Source organism: Dipodomys ordii, unplaced genomic scaffold, assembly GCF_000151885.1.
Source record: "Dipodomys ordii isolate 6190 unplaced genomic scaffold, Dord_2.0 Scaffold18, whole genome shotgun sequence".
NCBI classification, from domain to species: domain Eukaryota; kingdom Metazoa; phylum Chordata; class Mammalia; order Rodentia; family Heteromyidae; genus Dipodomys; species Dipodomys ordii.
In genome coordinates this window covers 10,481,535-10,502,457 of record NW_012267234.1, presented here as the reverse complement: position 1 = coordinate 10,502,457, position 20,923 = coordinate 10,481,535, and the positions used below count along the sequence as shown (strand labels likewise).

At 48.6% G+C, this 20,923-nt stretch overlaps 1 protein-coding gene across 1 annotated transcript in view; it reads right to left on the bottom strand.

Moving 5' to 3' along the window:
• Zfhx3 (zinc finger homeobox 3) overlaps positions 1–20,923 on the bottom strand; it is a 149,811-nt gene that overhangs the window by 2,080 nt on the left and 126,808 nt on the right. Inside the window, exons 7-8 of the mRNA XM_013012672.1 lie at positions 11,012–11,114; positions 4,244–9,697 (exon numbers count right to left, since the gene is read on the bottom strand). Coding sequence (XP_012868126.1) covers positions 4,244–9,697; positions 11,012–11,114 — 5,557 coding nt within the window. The remainder of the gene's footprint in view (positions 1–4,243; positions 9,698–11,011; positions 11,115–20,923) is intronic.

Here is a 20,923-nt window from a genome sequence, read left to right as displayed (position 1 = left end):
GGCTGCGGCGGGAGGGGCTGCTGAGGGGCCATCGCCAGGGTGGCTTGTGCTGGGGTCGGGGAGCTCAGCGACGCTGAGGACGGTTTATTTGGTAATCCAGAGGTGGGGAGGCCGGGGGAAGGAACTGTTGTGCTGGGCAGACCCATCAAGTTCGGTTTAGGAGACGTTAAAGCTGAAAGGAATAGAGAGAGAAGAAAGAGAAATCACAGGTCAGTCGAGGCCGGGGAGGATGACGCCCAAGACGTTTTCACTCGTGTGATCATGGGCACCGAGTCTTCGAGGTCAGAGTTTAAACCTCAAAAGGATCCTTTTGAAACCAGTATGGCACGGAGAAGTACCCCACCGGGCTCTGGGACGGGGGAGAGTGTTTCCACCAACTCGCATGGCTTCCCTGTCTGGCTAAGCAACCTTCAACACCTTCCTGCCCAACGGGGCCGAACCCTGGAGCGCAAGAACCCACGAGTACACCTTTTCCTTGCCGTGTCTTCCCAGATACTGTTCCCTCTGCCCAATGTGATTAGTCTGGAGGCCCCAAAAGTGGCTGTTTCCAGCTGGGACCCATTTGAACCAAAAGCCTTCATCAAAGTGCCACAGAATAGAATAGCAAAAGGCCCCACCAGAAGCTGTCTAGAGAAGAGAGTCAACACAAGAACCCTGCCAAGGCCCTAAGGTCACAGGAGCAAAGGAAGTAGGTGCTGCCTATGTGTTTTCTCTCTGACCTCCATCGCCACACTTCAACAATTGCATTAGGAAGGTGGAGAAAAGATGGGTGGGAATGTTGAGCAAGGGCTTGGGAAGACTTAGAAACAACCTATTCAGGGAAATCTGCTCCAGGGTCCTTGGGGGCAGATTAACTGAATAAAACTATCACCACCATCACCACAGGGCCCCCAGGGGGCCCTGTGCAGCCACTGGGGCTGCAGTTGCGTCCAAAACCAGCCATAGGAAAAGGAGTTATGCCAGAATAGCCTGAGGTGCGGACACCCTTGGTTCCCAAGATCATCACAGTCTCCCTCCGCTGCCACTGTGCATAGTCACCACACCAACTACAGCCATCCTTAATCATGCTTAATCCCGAGCTACCACTTCCTGAAAAGCCTTCACCTAGTATCCTCCCTGACCTTATGGCTATCTCCTGGATGGAGTCTGGTTCCAGAATGATGGAAGAGAGCACACCATGCTTTGGGCAAGAAAGGTTCAAAGGGGGCATGAATGGATAGAGTGCTGCATGATGAGATTCTGAGAAAACCAGGAGTCAAGAAATGTGCAGACCTTGGAAAACCTCCACAGTTACCACATCCCCAGAACTAGATAGTACACAGCCTTCCCATCTCACAGGACACCACAGTATAAAAAAAAAAAAAAATTCTCCGCTTAGTGTAGTTTACACCTGAAATTCTAGTTATTCAGGAAGCTGAGATCTGAAAGATTATGGTTCAAGGCCAGCCTGAGCAAAAAATGCTTCAAGTTCCATCTCAATGAAAGAAGTTGGGCACGGTGGTACATGCCTGTCATCCCACCTACAACAGGAAGTATAAAATAAGGATTGTGATCCTATCTCAAAATAACGAGCGTAGAAAAAGGATGGCTGCGTGGCTCAGTGGCAAAGTACCTGCCTCCCAAGCATGGGGCCCTCAGTTCAAACCTCAGCCCAAGAGAACAAGTCTAACAGTCCCTCAATATATTTCATCTGGACTACCTTCTGCCAGAAAGTTTGAGGTAGGGATTTCATAGCATCACACTATCCTGACTGGGGGCATGCTAAAGCTCCAGTGTGGGTGAAGACTTGATTTCCAGCTCAAGTGGCACAGGGTTCACTGGACTAAAAAACTTCAGCTTCCAGATGAAAAGAGTGAAGGTTGCTTTAAGTTGCCAATCCTAGGAAAACATCCACTCACACTAGATACCCAATGCAGGGCTTGGCTCATCTCTTCTAAAAAAAAAAAAAGAAAAGGGAATTGCCGGTCTGTTCCATGTATATGTCGGAGAATAAAACCAAAGATGACTGACTGACCAGAAGAATTCAGAGGCTGATTGGGGAAATGGGCCCAGGTGAGGCAGAGTGGATTATAATTCTAAGCCCGGGACATGACTTTATTATGTCCACCAAGAGACAATGGGCCCACTCCAGATTCGAAGCATTGGGTCAGAGCCAAAATGTCTGTAGGGCAAGGAAGTAATATCTACAGATCCCCCCATGGCTTAAAAGTAAGACTCATGTCAGAAAGCCTTAAACTAACTGTGCATGTTCAACAGTCAGACTAGATAAGAGACTCAAATTTTAAGAAACATTTACTAAACGAACCACTGAGCTACCGAACTCTTCACTTAGCCATACGAGACAGAATAGCTCACACAGTCTCCCAGTGATTCGGTGACCTTGGTTTTCTGATGTATAAGATCAGAACTGAACATGGTACGTCATCCTTTGGAGACCTAAGTTATGCACTGCTGGGGTCAGACTGCCCCCTATGTGGGTTCTGGCTGACACACAGCAGATGTGTAGCCTTTAGAACCTCAGTTTTCCACAAGAGATAGCTACAGGAATTAAACAAAGGCCATATGGGAAGAGCTTACTTAGCACTGGGCTTGGCGTATAATAAATGCAAGTTCCTTCCCTCCCATTCCAGTACTCTTGAGAGCTATCCTCCAGTGCAGGTCACAGTAACTAGGACACATGTGGCTGCCTTGAACAAGAGCATAGCTTTCTACCTGAAGTCCACTCCTAACTGGTCAGAACCTGAGCGGCACTAAGCATATACCTGTTGACTGACTGGCTCATATTGGGTGTTGTGGAAGGAGCATAGCACTGGGAGCCCGGAGGCCTGGGTGGGAGCTCTGGCTCCTACCCTAGCTTGCTGAATGGTCTTGACCTCTCTGGGCCTCAGTTTTCTCATCTGTAAAACAAGGGGAATAGATCAGACATTCTGATTCTACTTTTTTTTTTCTTTTCTTTTCTTCACATTACCACGATACGCTGGGCCTTCCCAAGTCCCTCTGCCAAGGACCTGAACTGCAAGGACAATTCAGTGCGTGGCCATGTTCTATGGCTTGTTGCTTGGCTTATGTCTAGCTGGCTTTTACCTCAGAGAGGTGTGACAATGGCAGTGCTTGCTAGCATATATGTGCAATGATATCAATGTCTTTTTTTTTTTATATCTATGTCTTAATGCTCTCTTTTATTCTCTTTGGGAGCAGCAGTTTCGTGTTCTGTGAAACAGTGCCCAAAGTGCACAAGTTGGAATTAAGTCCATTAGAAACCAGAGCTGAGCTCCTGGGAAGGCCAGGCAGCCAGGACTCTCCTTTGGTGAGTGGTCAGGGAGGCAGACTTGGTAGCCTTATGCCTAGTCCTCACAGGGCCCCAGAAGGGAAGACCCAGTTTACCAAAGACAGCTGGATCCAGACAGGGAGAACCAAGAAAGGTGTGGAGAAAGAACTGCAAAACTCCCTAGTAAGTAAGAATATAAAAAGTACCAAGTATTTGCTTCTAAATGGAAAGAGGAAGAAGAGAAAGGGTAAGTGACTGAGGATCCCCAAATTCTACATGTACATGTCGAAACTAAGAACCATCTTGCCCAAATACAAGATTCCTGGTCAAACAGAGAGGCACAGTCTCCTGGGAGATGAACAGAGCCACCGTTCTGGCTAGAAGAGCCTCCAGGACCCAGCACACAGGAGCTTCTTCCTGATAGCACGTCGGCCATAGAGGAGCTCCTCTAAAAAAAAAAAAAAAAGATGGCAAGGACCCTAGATGAGGGCAAAGAGTTGACAAATTCTCTTGGGCCAGTTTCCACAGGGTGCAATGCAGAATTAGGTAGGCTGTTCAGTTTTGTTGTTGTTTTTCTTGTTGTTGCTGAAATGAATACCTAAATGGATCAGCATGTCTACAAGAACCAAATGGAATGGTCTGGTTGAAAATCCCCTAGAAATTAAGATACCTTATTGCTTCCCTATTAATAGACACTGTGGTTATGGTACTGAACACAGGGTGTGGGTGTGAGAAGAAGTTTTGGAGGAGACTATTCGCTCCAGGAGCTGCCATCTCCAGACTAGAGGGGCAAAGAGCCCGTGCATACACTGGCCCGGGGGAGACTGGCAACTGGGAACTGCAGCCCTGCTGCTCCTACAGAAGCTGAGTGGGAAGATTCCTCCCTGCCCGGCACTCAGAGCAGGGGTGGTGATCATGTAACAATACTGAACTCCCGTGGAGCATGGGAAACCAATCTTCTGGAGAAGGACCCACCTGTGTTCGATGGAGTAAAGCCTGGCAAAGAGGGGCTGTTGAGGCCCGGGAGCAACACAGGAGGAATGCCCTGGAGCGCCGGATACGCCGTGGGAAGGTTGAGAGCCTGAAGAGGGGCGTTGTCAAACATCCCTTGTTGCTGAGCTGCCAGTCCAAGGACTTCATTGGCCTTTTTAATCCGGTCCAGCTCTTGTTGAGCCATCAACTGACGGACAGTGGCTGGGTCGAAGTACTCTTTCTCCTTGTCCAACTGGCTTCCGATGGTATCTTTAACTTTGGAGATGTGCTGTTGGGAAAAGATATGGTCACGTACAGACAGCCGAGCGCTGTACTTGATGCCACACAAAGTGCACTCTGTTTTGGGTCCCTCGTAACTCGTTTGGTTTATACCAAAATGCTTGGCCATGCTTAACTTGGACTTCTTTTCTTTTGCCCGGGCATTCTGGAACCAGACCTGAACAACTCTCTTTGGCAGTCCAATGTCATTGCCCAGGACCTCGCACTCCAGCATGGTGGGTGTCCTGTAGTCATTAAAGCATGACTTGAGGACCTTCAGCTGCAGATTTGTCATCTGAGTGCGGAAACGTTTCTGCCCAGGCCGATCCCCGTTGTCACCAGATTTGCCCGCAGACCCGCTTGCGCCCGGACTCGGGGAGCAGGGGTCTGCAAGGCTTGAGGTTTCACTGTAGTCCACTGTACCTTCATTGTCATATTCCTTGCTGTAAAAGCTTGGGGCTGGGCTGACTAGGCCAGATGACAATCGATCTTCATACTCCGACATCGCCATCATGGCTGCTTTGGTCAGCCCCTCGCTGGGTGCAGAAGATTTGGTTTCCGTTGCTATTCCCGTCGCGCTGTCGTTGTCCGCATTGCCCTCGTCCCCCGTGGTGGTATCGGTGATTGCCGTGTTGACGGAGGAGCAGTCATCGTTGTCCAGCTTGGTTTGGTCGAAGTTCAGATTCACCGAGGACATGGAGGGGCTTTCAAAGTCTTCGATCCCTTCCACCTTGATGGAGGAAGGGCTCAGGAGAGTTCTGGGAGACAACTCCATGGTTTTACTCACAGGCGAAAGGGGGACCCCCTGGCCGTCACTACTGCTTGGGGGAAGGTGGGAAAAGCTAGTTCCATCAAAAATATCTCCCTTCATCTGGAGCCCCCCATCGCAGTCCAGGAGCATGGCGGACAGAGTGAGGTTGTAGCCAGCTCTCTTGGCTTCGTGCCAGTGGCGCGAGCGGATATGAGCCTCGAGGGCAGTCTTGGCTTTGAAGAGAGCTCTGCAAAAAGGGCATCTCCTGTGGGCCTGGGCTGGACCCACAGCCCGGAACTGTCCTTTCCTCTCTCGAGCCCGGGTGTTCTGAAACCAGACTTGCACCACGCGTTTCTTTAGGCCCACCTCATGCGCGATGTGATCCAACATCTTTCGAGTTGGATTGGAGTCCAGCAGATACTTTTGGTAGAGAATTTCTAGCTGCTCCGGGGTAATAGTGGTCCTCAGCCGCTTGTCTCTCTGAGGCTCTTCTCCTGTCCCGCTGTCATTTTCGCCAGGGCTTGCGCTGGCCTTTTCCTCCAGCTTCCTCTTCAGCGTGTTCATGGTGGAGGTTGGCGTAGAAGGAGACGTGGCAGAGCTCGCCGGAATCTGAGGTATGGCCCCGGAGAGCAGCTGGCTGGCCAGGAGTGGATTACTGGGGTCAAACAGCATGAAAGGCATGTCCAGTGACCTGTCCAAAAACTGGGGGTGGATGAACTGGTTCTGTGCACTCAGGAAGTGGAGCTGCTGATGCTCCTGCCAGTGCTCGAAGGACGGGAAGGCCAGCTTACACTGCTCGCACTGGTAGGGGATTAGCTGAGGAGGTAGGTTGGCCAGCTGCTGAGGAGTTGACGTGTGGAGCGGCTTGAGGGGCAGATGAGAGAGCTGAGAAGGACTGGGGCTGGACTGGGGCAGGGGACACTGTGGGGGCGCTGCCTGGGGAGGAGGCTGTGGTAAGGAAGGCGGGGCAGCCAGCTGCGGAAGCTTCTGCTGGGGCGCACTGGGCTTCTGCTCAGGCTGGTCTTGCTGCTGCAGCTCTGGCTTTGGTTGTCCTTGCTTTTCTTGGGTTTGGGTTGGCTGTGCACTAGGAGGTTCAGCCTGCTTTGGTTTCTCATCACTCGCCTCTGCTTTTGCATTGAAGGTGGCCAGTTCATCGGCCTCTGCTGTGAGCTGCAGGAAAGCAGAGGGGGCTGTACTGGCTGCCGGGGCAGGGGCGCTGTAAGCCTGTGCGGGCATCGGGGTGCTGCAGGACGAGCTGGTGGGCGTGAGGATCTCTGTGGCATCCATGGAGTCCTCGTTCTGGCTGTCATCCTGCCCCTCCTCGTCCTCATCCTTGTAACACAGCTTCTTCTGGTGCTTGATGAGATCGAAGATGCGCTGGAACACGAGGCTACACTTTTTGCACTGGTAGTTCAAGTTGCTCGTCCGGATGTACCTGTCATTGGTAAGCTCACGCCGCTCTCCATCTTTGCCCTCTCCCTGGTTCTCATAGTTTTTCCTGGCCTTCTGTCGTGCATTCTGAAACCACACCACTATGACTCGGGTAGGAAGGTTCAGTAAATTCGAGAGTTGCTCAAATTCATCATCCTTTGGGTAGGCGTTAGCATCGAAGAAGTCCTGGAGGACCCTCAGCTGGTAGTCGGTGAACCTCGTTCTCGAAGACCTCTTGCTCCCCCAGTACTCCTGCTTCTGAGGTTCTGGCGAAGGGGGCCGGGAGTCGATCTTGAGCTCCTCCAGGCTGGTGATGGGCGGGTTGCTGAAGTTGTAAGGGGAGTCTTTGTTACGCTGCCGCTCTTTGAAGAGTGTGTTCCTGAACCAGTGCTTGATTACTTTCTGGGGCAGCCCGGACTTGTCTGCCATCTCCTTGATCTGCTCTTCGCTGGGGGAGTTGTTAATGTCAAAATACTGCCGGAGCACGCGGAGCTGGTCATCTGTGATCCTGGTCCGAGGCCTCTTGTTTTGCTGCTGGAGCAAGGTTGGGTTCAGCTGATGCTGGTACAGCTGGGCCAGGTCAGCAGGCAGCGGCTCCACGGGGCCCAGCTGAGGGGGCAGCTGGGCCGGCAGAGTCTGCAGTGGCATAGTCTGCATCATCAGTGGGGAAAAGATGGGCAGCTCCATGGGCATGGACAGCTGGGTAAGTGGCACAGAGGGCTGCGCTGGGGCAATGGTAGGCGACGTGATGGGTGGGGCCGAGGCGGGAATGGCGGGCGTGGATGCTGGCTGAGGCGGTGCCGCAGGGAGTGGTGGGGGCGGGGGGGGGGGGGGGGGGGGGGGCGGCTCTGGGGTCTGCGGCCTCAGAGGGTACAGTTTATCATAATGCTCTCGGTATTGTTTGGCAAACCTCTCGAGCTGTTTAAAGGGGAAGTAATTCTGGTGAACGTGCTCCTGATGACTCTTTAAAATCAAGATGTTGGAAAACAACTTGCCACAGGAGTCGCACTCGAGCTTCTCCAGGTTCTCTCCCTGCTCTGCCTTCCCGTTCTTCTTCTGCACCTTCTGCTTGTTCTCATTGTACTGAATGACCAGCTCAAAGCCGAAGTTCTCCAGCAAGGCCTTGGTGGCATTCCCCCTGGCGTCCGAAGCGATGCGTGGCGGCAGCATGGATGGCTCAGAGCTACCCCCCGGCGCCAACTCTTTCTTCTCTTTGGCCTTCACGCCATCTGGCAGCAGCTCCTTTGGCCCTGTGTTGCCTTCTCCTCCTTCCACACCTTCCCTCTCTCTCTGGCCTTCTTTTTCCTTTTCTTTGATGACCAGTTTGTTTTTCTTTTCGGGGTGCTGACCTGGCTGAAGGAGGGCAGTGTGACTCTGAGACAGAGAGAGCTGACTCTGCTGCTGCTGCTGCTGCTGCTGCAGCAGCTGCTGGTGGCTCTGCTGTGGGATCTGAACCTGAGCCTTCAAATCTTCCAGCAGCCCTGGGCCCGTCCCTGTCAGCGTCAGCGCCCCACTGGTCACAGGCAAGCTCACCTCGGGGTTGAGCTGGAACTCCGCGCTGGGGATGTAGAAAGGGAAGAGGAGGTGCTGTTGCTGCTGCAGCTGGAGCAGAGTCTCAGTGGTCATGGGGAAGTGAGGGAGGAGGGTGGGGTTAAACAGCTGAGACTGGATCAGGGCAGCCTGCTGCTGTAACTCCTGCTGCAAGTGAGCCTGAACTTGAGCCTGGGCCTGGGCCAATGTCTGTGCTTGCTGCTGCTGCTGCTGCTGCTGCTGCTGCTGTTGCTGCTGCTGCCTGGATGCAATCATATCTGCTAGCTTTTTGCGATTGGCCTCTTTGGGCTCTGAAGGGGACACAATGTTGGCACTGATGGGGTTCCCCAGGGCTGGCATCCCCACACTCACACTCTCGGCAGGCACTTGGCTCAGCAAGTTGGGGCTCGGAGTGATGCCAGTGGTACTGGGATTGGTGGTGGTAAAGCTGTTAGTGCTGCTGGTGCTCACAGGACTTGGCGTGGAGGAGCTCAGGGAGATGCCGCCACTACTCCCAGTCCCGTTGCTGCTGCCACTGGCAGCCTCCAGTTTGGCTGCCCGAGCCTTGGTTTGATGCAACACAGACCTCATGTGAATCTCCAGAGTGGAACTCTGGCTATAAGCCACGTTACAAGTGTTACACTTAAAAGGTTTGTTGTCTGGACTGCTGGTGGGTTCTGGCTGACCCGTTGCCGATTCTTGAAGGGCTCTCTTTAACTTATGCAGGTGGGAGACAGAGTTGTAGTGCACTAAGAGGATATTCTTTTGCGTAAAAGACTCCTTACAGACAGTACACTTGTAAGGGCGAGAAGGATCTAGAAACTTTTCCATGGTGAAATTGGGGCCTTTTCTGAAAGGCAGAGCTCTCTTTGGCTCAGAGCCAGAATCTTCTTGGACAGACCCAGAGTCACTGCCTGTTGGGCTCTGTTTATCTTCCAAGTCGCTTTCCTCCTCCTTGTCTTCTTCAACAATTATGGTGTGGTCCTCGGCCAGGGTGGGGTCTCCCATTGCCAGGAGGTCTCCATTGGCTAGAAGGCCACCATAGAGTTGCTGGATGTCAGCCTCACTCAGCTCCAAGTGGCTTGTCTCAAGGTGTTTTTTCAGAGCCTGGAAAGTTCGGAAACTGCGCTGACAAAGACAGCACATGGTGGCAGCTCTGATCACATGGTACTGGGAATGGAGCTGCAGCTTTTCAATGGTCTTAAAAGCCAGGCTGCACTGGTTACAGCGGTACTTATACACATGGCGATCTGACACGGGCAGCTGAGGCCTCTTGGCATGCACCTCATTGAAATGGGTTTGAAGGGCCGCCGAAGTTTTGAAAACCTGGTTGCACCCCTTCTTCCAGCAGAGGAAGCCTGAGTCTTCTCTCACAGAGCCGGGCTCAGCAGAAGAGGGTTTCAAGTCTCCACTGTGCTCTGTGCTCACAGAGGGTAAGATGCTCTTTCCCAGATCCTCCGAAGTGTCTGTAAAAAGAAAACATCAAGCCCAAAGATAAAGAAGGCTTTGTTTCCAGGTGGCATCCAGAGCCAGTGACCGAGCCAGGCTTTATGAATAAAGGAAGTGCCCAGCCTGAATCTCTCCACAGAGCCAACAGAGTACACATTATCACCCAGAAAGAAGCACATGAGCTGAGAGAAATAAAAGGACAGCAGAAGTTCCAATTCATAATAGACCTATGCCATATCATAGATCTAACAGTCTTCTAAATAGTATCTAATTGCTTGGCTCAGAATACTCACTTTCTCAAGAACTAATTTGAAAGTTACTGATCTTAGATGGGCTTTCCCTTTTATGTTCATTTTTTTATGTGATAAGGATTTAGCACAGTGGATTCTGAATTGCAAAGTATGTAAATCAATGCAGTCTTAATGGGTAAAGCATTTACAAGAACTGTTGTCCATTGTAGTATAAGAAAAATCTGGATTATTTTTTAGGCACTATTTCTTGTTATAAAGTGAATTCTCTGCTCCCCTGAACCACCCCCCCTCACAAACACCCCCCCCCACCCGTGCCAGGGATCAAACCCAGAGTCTCACTAATAATGCTACTTAAATACACCTCAGTACCTATAATGTAACTTTGGACTGTCATGTCTATTCAATAAGTGATGAACGTTCAGTGGCCAGTTATTAAAATACATTAAATTTCTTTTCTACAGTGAGATCATCATATTCATAAATACACTGGCCCTTTTCAGGTCATCTGTCTGCTACTGCCTAATATGGGAAAATCACAAAGAAGAGGGATGGGCCACAACGTATGGCTGAACTCTTCCTAATTTCAGCCTTAGATGCCTGTGGAAAGACTTGGAACAGCTTCACAGAGGCCTAATGACCCATCTGGCTGGGAGCTACTGAGCGGTACCTACAAGTATGCCTCTGGCAAAGGTCTTTCTAAGTGCACCTATCCACTTCATCATAAGTCAGTACCAGAAGACTCAAGGAACTCTGTGCAAAGACAGCTGCCCCAGCGTCCTCAGAAACGCCGCGCTTAACAGCTGAGGACGGTGGGTGGGTGCTTGCGGCTACTGAATGAGTCTCTGCCTATTCACTAAGTACATAGTCTATGGCACTCAGCCACACCCAAATCCTGCTCATCCCACTGGTCCTCAAACAGATTTCTCTGACTTTTAAACCACACGAATAATATGCAAGCAGACTCCCAAGAACTAGAGCATACATTGACAACAGTGACCCTCATCTGTGTAATTTGTAATTGTAAGGAATTCCTGGCCCCTGGCTGTATGCACAGTTTGGCCTGGGAGGAATGATACTAACCAGGCTGCTTTCCTGCCTCTTCAGGATTGGAAGTCCCGTCTCGGTCCGGAACGGCTGCAGGGAGGAACATGCTGCTGGGCATCACCATCTCGGGGGTGGTCACCTGAGAAGCAAGACACGGAGATACAGGGAGAGTCAACTGGGGAGGAGAGAGGCACGGAAACAGGAAAGGTTTAAAAAATTAGTTAATAAGCAAAATTAGCCTTCACCAGTGTAAAGCTCGAGGTGTCACTTTTCATAGCTCACTGAAGATTCATGTTTATTAGACAAAGCTCACATCAGTCAAAAGTGTTTCTACGGTTACATTCTGGACATAATTAGCAGTGCACACTTGAAGAATAATCTTATTATTAATATTTTTCCTTTATGCGGAATTTTGACTTTGATCACTGACAATGTTTTGTCACGGGCTGTGAAACTTCTTGTGCAACCAATTAGGTAGATAAGTTGAAAGGCCCACCTTAAGCTGCTGAAAACATAATAAGGGCCCTAATTAAATCATACCTAGTAAAGTACACTGTAATCTTGAAGCAGGCAGCATTGTAGTACTGTTTTCAGAATGTATTCAGGCAAGGAGAGGAGGGGAGTAAGAGGGAAGTAAAGGGTACGGAGGAGAGGAGAACAAAGGGAAGGCTAAGGACATGCAGACACACTGGCAGATTTTCCAGGAAACAACATTTTGTAACCCTTTACAAGCTGCTATCGAGTACAAACAAGCCTTTTTCATGGCTTATTTAAGCCAGGGTTTCTCTTGGGACTCTTTTCCTGAGGTACACAAAACCAGAGGGAACGTCCACACAGCGACCCTGGTCTCATGGGAGGCCTGCCCAGCACTGAACAACAGGGTAGCCCATCCCTAAGACCCGGGCCTCTGTACCCTAGTAGAATGAGTCCAGCAGCATTAGCTTGGACCTGAGTAGCTACAATGTTAGGTCAGAGCCTCCAACTTTTCTCTAGGCTGTCCCGCTGTGTGACCAGAAGCTGTTCTGACAAGCTAGCATTTGTCCATAAACCCTCCTCACTATCCCATGTAAGGTGCAAAGTTCTTCATTTAAAAAGAAGCAGTGTCCCTCTGCACACTGTGAGGCAGGAGGGTTAGGTGGCAATGATAGTTCCCAGTGAGGATGAAATCTTCTCCCATCTAATGACAGCCGGAAAACCTGGGTTGACCGGGAGGTTACAAGAACGCAAACTGTGGTCCCCACTGTCCCTTCCACGTGAGGCCCAGTGCTCCCATCAAACGTGACCCTCCTGCAAGAAAGCTTCCTTTCTGTTGCACAGGCTGGAGCACCTGCATTTTTTTCAATTCAAAACTACTACTTTAAAAAAAAATACTGTTAATCTTTTATAGTTTGAAGATCCTGTTAATTGCTCAAATGGCCTGCTGACACGTACACTAGGAAGGTCTGAGCAGCCAGAGACTCAGCAACTAGAGGGACCCAGATAACTGCAGCCACTGACACCAGAAAAAGAACCCCCACCATGCTGATGGGGGTTAGAATGCTTTCCACAGCCCAGATGCCAAGAGGTGTAAAACTTAAGCAACAGGCACTGGCGAGGAGGGCCTAAGAACCCCACGTTGACGAAGAGCAGGTACGCAGCAGGTGAACGTGAGGATCAAGGCATTCCTGCTCCACGGCCATCCCATCACACCGGCGTGCACATAAAGCTCGCGCGCAGCTGGTTAGGGCTAGCTGCTGATGAATCGTTAGGAATGGAGTGGAGATCGCCAAACCCATTCCATCTATTTTCTTTTTAATAGAAAGCATTTCTGACCACTGTGGTTGGGGAGTCCAGTGGGAATCCAAGAAGTGAAAGGTCACCGATTAATTTATAGTCCTCAGCTGAGGGGGAGCACGAGGTTGGGGGTACGAGGTGGGGGAGGGAAAGGAAAAAAGACTCCCCCCAACCTCCTTTCTCAGCTGTAGCTGCAGGACCAGGCCTTTCCTGGGATCTTTAGGAATTATGAAAAATGAATCATGAGAAATAAAAAAAAAAGCCCTACAGAGTAAAAAAGAATAAAATTATCTAACACCTCAGCTGCACATCATTATAGAAAACTGTGGGCTTTTTATACGCATTACAGTAAGGCAGACATTCCCTCTAACAGACTCAGTACGACGGATCAGTAATTGTTTTCATACACTTTAATTAGAAAAACTCAGATGGCTATGAATAATAATGGAAAAGAGAGACTTTTGCACTTGAAAGGTTGAAGTCAATCAAGTGTGAATGACGGCAAAAAAGGAAAAAAAAAAGCCACCAATTCATCAGCCCTCTGTTGTCTCGCTGCGACTTTAATCATAATTCCTGATTGGGATTCAAGAAGGCAGTAAGCAGCAGTTCTTTGTCTGCCTTCACCTTCCATCAATTAACTCTCCCGAAATATAATCATCAACCTCGCATGCTCCTCTGCATCTTAATCTGGCCTCCAAACCTGGAAGTCCTGCCCCCACGTGTGTTTAAGTAACTACTTTTATCTACCTGCCTCTTCTCATCTATACCCACTCTGTCCCCAGGAAAAAAAAAAAAAAGAAGTAATGGTTCAACATATGAAATTTTAACAGGCAAGAAATCCCCAGGAGACAAAGAGGAAAATCCCCAAAGGGAACTCGAAGGATCCAGACACTGGGGTTGGGTTTTTGTGTGCGTGTGAGCGGAGGTGGGAAGCATGCGGCTCACTGTGCGGCCCCTAGATCCATTACCAGGAATTTATGTTCTTCTTACCTCCCTTTCACACCAGCTTCCAAAGCTTTGCACTCCAAGCTTGCATGATTTTTCCTAAAGAGCCATAAATGTAATCCCACCAACAGACCTTACAAGAGAGTCCTGCCTGGAGAGGAAAGAGAAGGCAGGTTTCTCACCACTTCAGCGGCACCTTTGTTATATATACATATCCGGCTCCAAGAATATCTGCAAGGCTCAGATAGAAAAGTAGGAAAGTAAACTGCTGAGTGGGACTTGGGTCTCAGCTTTTCCCTTTCACCAGAAGCACCTAAGCATATAGGTTTATGAAGCCTGGTTAGATGCCTACAACCCTTCCGTGCATCCACACTTTGGACCTCCTCAGACAACCAGATCCTAGCACCTGTGTAGACCACACCTGCGTGCACTGTCCCTCAGATTTCCCCCTGCTTCCTCTCTCTTTGCCCTTCTGCCCCACCCATACCTCCAGCTGTGCACTCAGATGCCAAACAGAAAAAAGTTCTAAGATTTGGGCCGACACACCATGAGCTTAAGCAATTACTGACTGTACCATTCACATGGATTCTTCTAATAGCCTGTACAACTGTAAACACTTTGTTCAATTATATCCCCCATACCCACTAGTGGGCCTGAAAATAATATTAAAATGGACTTGTAACAGTCAGGCCAAGTTCTTCTGGTTAAGAAAAGTCAATTGGTTAGAGTTCATTACTTCCTTGGCATTCCATCTTTCAAGACTCGCCTTTGCTATGAAAACAAGGATCTAACAGCACATTTTCCTCTCACCTCTTCTGAGCCAGGTCATGTCTTCCTCCTTACTCTGGGAGTAGGTAGAGGTTAGGAGAACATAAGGAAAAACACCAGCTGAGCTAAGTTACAAAACATTTAGAGACAAGCAATGGCTTTAATATCTTCTAACAACCTGGTCTCATGTATAACAAGACAAATAAATGTAAGCTCTACTGCAATGCTGAAGCCTCTCTGGTTTAAGCAGCTTTCATAAAGAATACAAACTGAATCGTTCCATGTTGATACTGAAAAGTCTTCAAGTTGAGAAGTTCCCAAACTCCACTGGTAAAGAGGGCAGGCTTTGAGTGAGTGTCAGGGCAGGGTTCTGTGCTGTATGTTTGTAAGACACAGAATGAGATAGGGTCCCTGCTTGCAAGCAGCATACCATCCAGGGAAACCTGCTGAGATCATAAACCCCTTGGGGAACTTGATGACAGTTGCAGACTTCTGAAAAAAAATTGTGTGGAGGTGGGGAGGGAGGAGGAGAGGGAGGGAGAGGAGAGGGGGAGGAAGAGAGAGAGAGAAGGAGAAAGGGAAAGAGAAAAAGGAGGAGAGGGGAAGAAATGGAGAGAGAGAAAGAGAAAGAAAGAGAGAGCGAGTGAGAGAGAGAGCCAGAGAGCACACGAGTGTGAGCATGCACCTGGGTGCTGTCTCTGAGCTTTAATGCTCAAGGCTAGCTCTTTCCTACTTGAGCCATAGCTTCGCTTTTGGCTTTTGGGTGGTTCCTCGGAGAAAAGCATCTCACAAGTTTTCCTGCCTGGGCTGGTGTTGAAATGGGACCCTCTTAGATTCCAGTCTCCTGAATAGCTAGGTATTACAGATGTGAGGCCCCGGCACTCACAGCTTAGGAAAAAAAAAATACTTTTTACTATCAGAGATAGCTTCAGGGAATCACAGGCTCCCCGGGGAAAATGCATGGATTCCGGTGAATTAACAGGTCAACTAGAATAGGAAAGATGGGCTTATTGGCACCTAATCCTCACCACCTCCTAGCATGGCTCATCTTCATTCTGGATTACAATTTAATACTTTTCAAGAGTCTATGCGATGAGTGGACTCCAAACTTCAAGGATACAACCTTGTAGAGTCCAGAGTCTTACACGTGGCTCTGGTCCCCATATTTGGGACGGGATGCTGTTGTTTATTAAGAATCTACACTTAACAAGTATAGCCATCCTCCTCCCAACTGATGAGAGATGTTCACACTCGGCAGGTTGTGTAGCACAGATCACGCCAGTTCATCTGTCAGAGCTACCTGCACACATGGTGGCCTAGGTTAGATGGATGTTCTAACAAATTCCACAGGCTAGAGGCAACATTCTTAGAAAAAAAGTGCTAGACCCAGTTTCTGTGAGAGCCTCATCTCCTCGGCTCACTGAAGGAGGGCTCACTCTGCCAAGAAGAGGGAAGATTTGCCAAGACCTCAATATCCCAGGGACCTTCAAATCCTTCACTTTTTAGTGAAACTCAAGAGAGTGGAACACAGTAGACAGGGAAAATGAGGAAACAGACACAGATTTTCTGGCACAGACCTACCCAGTCTGTGTCTTTGCAGATGAGATACTGGTTCTGATGCATGAAGATAAAAGCTCGCTGCTCAGGGGCTAAGCAGTCAAGTGAGTGGGGCACCCAAAGGTGCGCACGCCTTGAAGGTCCCAGAGCTCACCTCCTCCCCTGTGGTCCACCAGCCGTGGCCAGCCAATCATGGCCCCTCTAGTCACAGAGCTCCGAAGCTTTCCCATCCTCTACTGCCTTCTAACTACAGGCAGGGCACCAATTTCTCTTTGTCTCATCACCACCCCCCCAATTATTTTTAACCTTTTTTGTTTTCTTGCCAGTAGCCATGCTTCCAGCTTTTGATGGTTGTTTTGGAGGAGTCACAAACTTTTCTGAGTAGCTAGGATTACAGTCATGAGGCATTAGTACCAGATACTTTTAAATTATCTAATGGGTATATAACTACAAATTTATGACGTGCAATGTGATAATTTCAGTACCTGTATCCTTTGTGTAATAATCAAATTAAGATACTTAGTGTATTTATTACCTCAACCATCATTTCTCTTGGTGAAGAATTAAAAATTCTATGTTAAGGGCTGGGAAGGTGGCTCAGTGGTAGAGTGCTTGCCTTGCATGCATGAGGCCCTGAGTTCAATTCCTCAGCACCACATAAGCAGAAAAAGCCAGAAGTGGTGCTGTGGCTCAAGTGGTAGAGCGCTAGCCTTGAGCTGAAGAGCTGAGGGACAGCACCCAGGCCCAGAGTTCAAGCCCCATGACCAACCAAAAAAAAAAAAATCTTTGTTGAAAATATATAATACCATTGATGGTAGTCACCTGCTATATGGAGCAGGTATCGTCCTCATATTTACTGTAATCTTGTATGCATTAACAAACCTCTCCATCTTTCCTACCAGTTTCCTTTCTAAAATGGCTTCTGTGGGGTCATTGATGAAGCTGTTGTTTCTAATGCATAAAGCTGCGGACCATGTTAACATTTATGTGGGCCAGAACCAAATTTTTTTAAAGTGAAAACGAGAAACACTGGTTAAGAGGGAAGGGGCGGGGGGCAGGAAACACATGAGCAGTTGCACTCACGTGGGCATGCACACACAGAGAAGAGAGCTGAGGAAGAGAATTGGGGAGAAAAGCTTCATTAGCCTCAGAGAGGCAAGCAGTGGCGGTATACCAAGGTCACTTCTAATTTAGACCATCTAATTGGCAAACAGCCTCCAAATGGCTATCATCTCACAGGGCTTGGAATTAATGAAGCCCGATTATTTTCATTACTTTCCTCTGAGATGGAGACAAAGTGAAAGAGCAGATACCCTGGTGGGTGTGACACCCCAGGGCCAGTGGCCACCGGAGAGCCTCTTGTTGGAGTGGGAGTGGGGGCAGGATGCTAGCCTGTCCTAGAGACCCATGCACATGTGGAACAGAGACTCTCAAACGCTGTCTTATGATCACAGGAGACAAACTTGCTCTCCAAAGAGAGAGAGAAGACAGCAGGCAAGGCAGAGCCAGGAGCATGGAAGGGAAATCCATGCTTATACACAAAGCAGAACAATGAAAAACTATGAAAGAGACAAGAGAGGAAGGGCTAGAGAAGATGGTGTTCCTGGCTGGGGAGCCAATCCTCCTCTCCTCGGTGAGGCCCTGTGTGACTCTGCGATGGTGAAACAAAGAACACTTCCCAGATTTATGATGCAGGATCTGGGGTATGTCCTGTTTAGATCAATTAGAATCACTTAAGTGTATTGAAATGAATGGTAGGTGGTCTCTCCCATTCTCATTTAGGGGACAGAATCAAGTGCTCATGCTCTCAAGCCTTCTTCACCAGAAGCCTGGGGGAGATGAGGGTAGGGCAGTAGCCCCCACATCTCCCAGCCCAGCTTCAGATCTCCAGCTTCCCTACAAATAATAGGTATGCAACACCGACTGACATGGCGGGGGGGGGGGGGCATGCAAGGAGCTGCCCAGCCTCTTCACCCTGAAGCTTTCCAGAGTTCCTCTGTCAGGTGACCTGTGTAAAGAGACCATCTGGAGCTCTGTTTCCAATAGGCCACGCAGAAGGAAGTGTGGCGGGGCAGTTTCCATGGTGGAAAACCAGCACCGCAGTTGCTCCCAGTGGAGAATATTTTTCAAGCCCCCTCATCAGTAAAAAAGAAGGGGGCCCCATGAAGACATAGATATGAGATGCAGAGCATAAGCAAGCAGCTGTTACCATAGCAACAGACATATTAGACACTGCAGGTTCCTGAAAGCTGTCTGATAAGGTATTATTAAATGAAGCCTCCTCAAAGCGCTCTCCATTTACAACTGAACGGAAAGACATTGTGTGGAAAGTAATCTATTTCCATTTATCTGGGTAGAATTTACTTTTAGAGGGACTGAAAATGCAATCCAAGCTAGATCCTGAAACTTGGGACTCAGAGAGCCAAAAAAATAAAAAAACACAAAAAAACCAGAATGTATAGCTTTACATACCCTGGACACACCCTGTGTCTGCCAGGAACTGTATCTGTGAGACTTAGCCAGCTCTGGCTCTTCCACAGCCTAAGACACCCCAGTGAGCCAGGCAGCCCACTGGGGGAGAAGAGGGAATGCTCCCCACATGGACATTTAGTCTCGCTGCTCGGGGACAAAGCAAACGCACCTTCTCAGAGGATGAGTGACCAGACACTGGCCGCTCCTTAATGTCATGGCTTGGAAAATGGAGCTGTGATTTGCAGGGCATTTCTCCTCAGGCTGTGTCCAGAGCTTCCTGCTCTAGTTGGCAGGGAATAAACAGATAAATCGTCAAAATGCCTAACCAATACTTTCCCAGGGCCAATTTTCTAATAAAATTACAGCAAAATACCCTCCGGGGCCATGATTTTAACCACAGGTTCATTAGAGTCACTTAGTTGTAAAACAATTGCAAATCCTGTTTTAACACCAAACTTTCAGAGGAAGGGCTGTGGCATCAGACCAAGGTCAGGATTCTAGTTCTCAAACAGGATTCCGGGTGCTCCCTGAGGTGGCAGCAAATCCTCCCCCTCCCCCACCAGAGCCCTCTGTGTTCCTCTTCTGTTCAACTAAAAGATGGAGATCCAAATACATCACTTGGCTCAAGACAAGTCATTTCCCACAATTGGTGCACTTTTCAGAAATGTCTAGAAAACTTCTCTATCGTCTGTTGTAGGAAAGCGAGACACACAAGGGTTTCTATACAAGGTGCCAAGTACAGCCTCTCCAGGGAGCAGTTTCTCCTGTATGCTTGTGTTGTCCAGGTGAATGCATCTACTACATGTTCCTTAGCACTGTACAAACTATTATTGTACTTGATGGAGGGTCTGTAACAGTGGTTACCAAATTCCAGTGCATAGAATAGTTAGTGTGGCTGTTGTATTGCTTTTGTCTAGATCTTAAAAAAAAAAAATGACTGCAGATCATTGCTTATGAACGTGCTGGGTTAGTGAGTAGCTTCCAGAGTTATCTTAAGGTTTGGTACCCAAGTAAACACAACTAATAAAGTTGAAGACTTTATTAGTAAACGAAGAGACAAAGTGATTACAAGATTCACCACTACCTTCTATTGCTGTCATAAAAAAATAATAGGACAAGCTGAGCACTAGTGGCACCTGCCTGTAACCCCAATTATTTGAGAGGCTGAGCTAAGGAGGCAAGAGGTTAGAGGACAGACACTCAAAACCCCTTCAACAACCAATCACGAGGTAGGACGGTGTGTGTCGGTCATCCTAGTTACACAGAAGGCAGTGATTATAAGCATCTCAGTTCCAGGCCAGCCGACGCAGAAAAGTCTGTAAGACTCCATCTCAACAGACGAAACTGAGCCTGGATGGTATATCCCTGTCATCCCAGCTATGGTAGAAAGTGAACAACAGGACCACAGTCCAGGCACATGCCTGGAAGCAAGACCCTATCTCAAAAATAACCAGGATACAACAAGGGCTAACTGGCTTGACTCAGCAAGAGAGTGCTGCTTAGGAAGTACAAGACCCTTGAGTTCCAACTTTAACACACCCCCTGCAAATGTAACACACAAGGGATATTTGAAATATAACTTATGCATTAGTCCCTAGGGATGTCAAAGTAAGTATTTTACTATCTTATGTAAACCAGGTTCTTTACACTAAATTTATACAAGCAGTAAAACTAACCACCTGAGCAAAAACAACATGTAGTCACGTGGTTGAAAAATGCCTCCCTCACACCTCTTTCTTTTGTTTTAGGCTCCCAGGATTCCTGGTCATCAGACTTTGGGAAGGGAGATGAGGCCTGGGGAAACGCCCTTCTGATTTCCAGGGCTGGTAAGAGGGCAGGGCAATTGGCAACCTATGATCTGCTCCTCTTACAGAGAACCTCTCTGTGGCGGTCACCAGCCTATTTGGAAAATGTTCATGGAAAGGGAATTAGTACTTGAAGGATCTCCAGAAGGATCACCTATGAGTCCCCATTGGCTGTTAGGAGAGTTCTCTTGATGCATCATCAATTGCATGTTCTTCATGACTAAACATCACTTGCAACATTATTTATTAATTTTTCATCACCAAATGGAACTAGAAATGCCCTGCACATGATTAATGTGGAATTCTGAACAGATGATCTTTCTGGAATCTCCATGTGAAAAGTCAATCAAATCAACTTTCCATTACCCCACTGTTGAAATAATGCTAAGACAGTGGGCACTGGTGGCTCACACCTGTAATCCTATCTACTCAGGAGGCTGAGATCTGGGGATCATGGTTCAAAGCCAGCCTGGACAGGAAAGTCTGTGAGATTATCTCCAATTAACCACCAGAAAACTGGAAGTGATGCTGTGGCTCAAGTGGTAGAGTGCTCGCCTTGAGATGAAGAGCTCTGGGACAGCACCCAGGCCCAGAGTTCAAGCCCCACAGCCAACAACAACAACAAAAA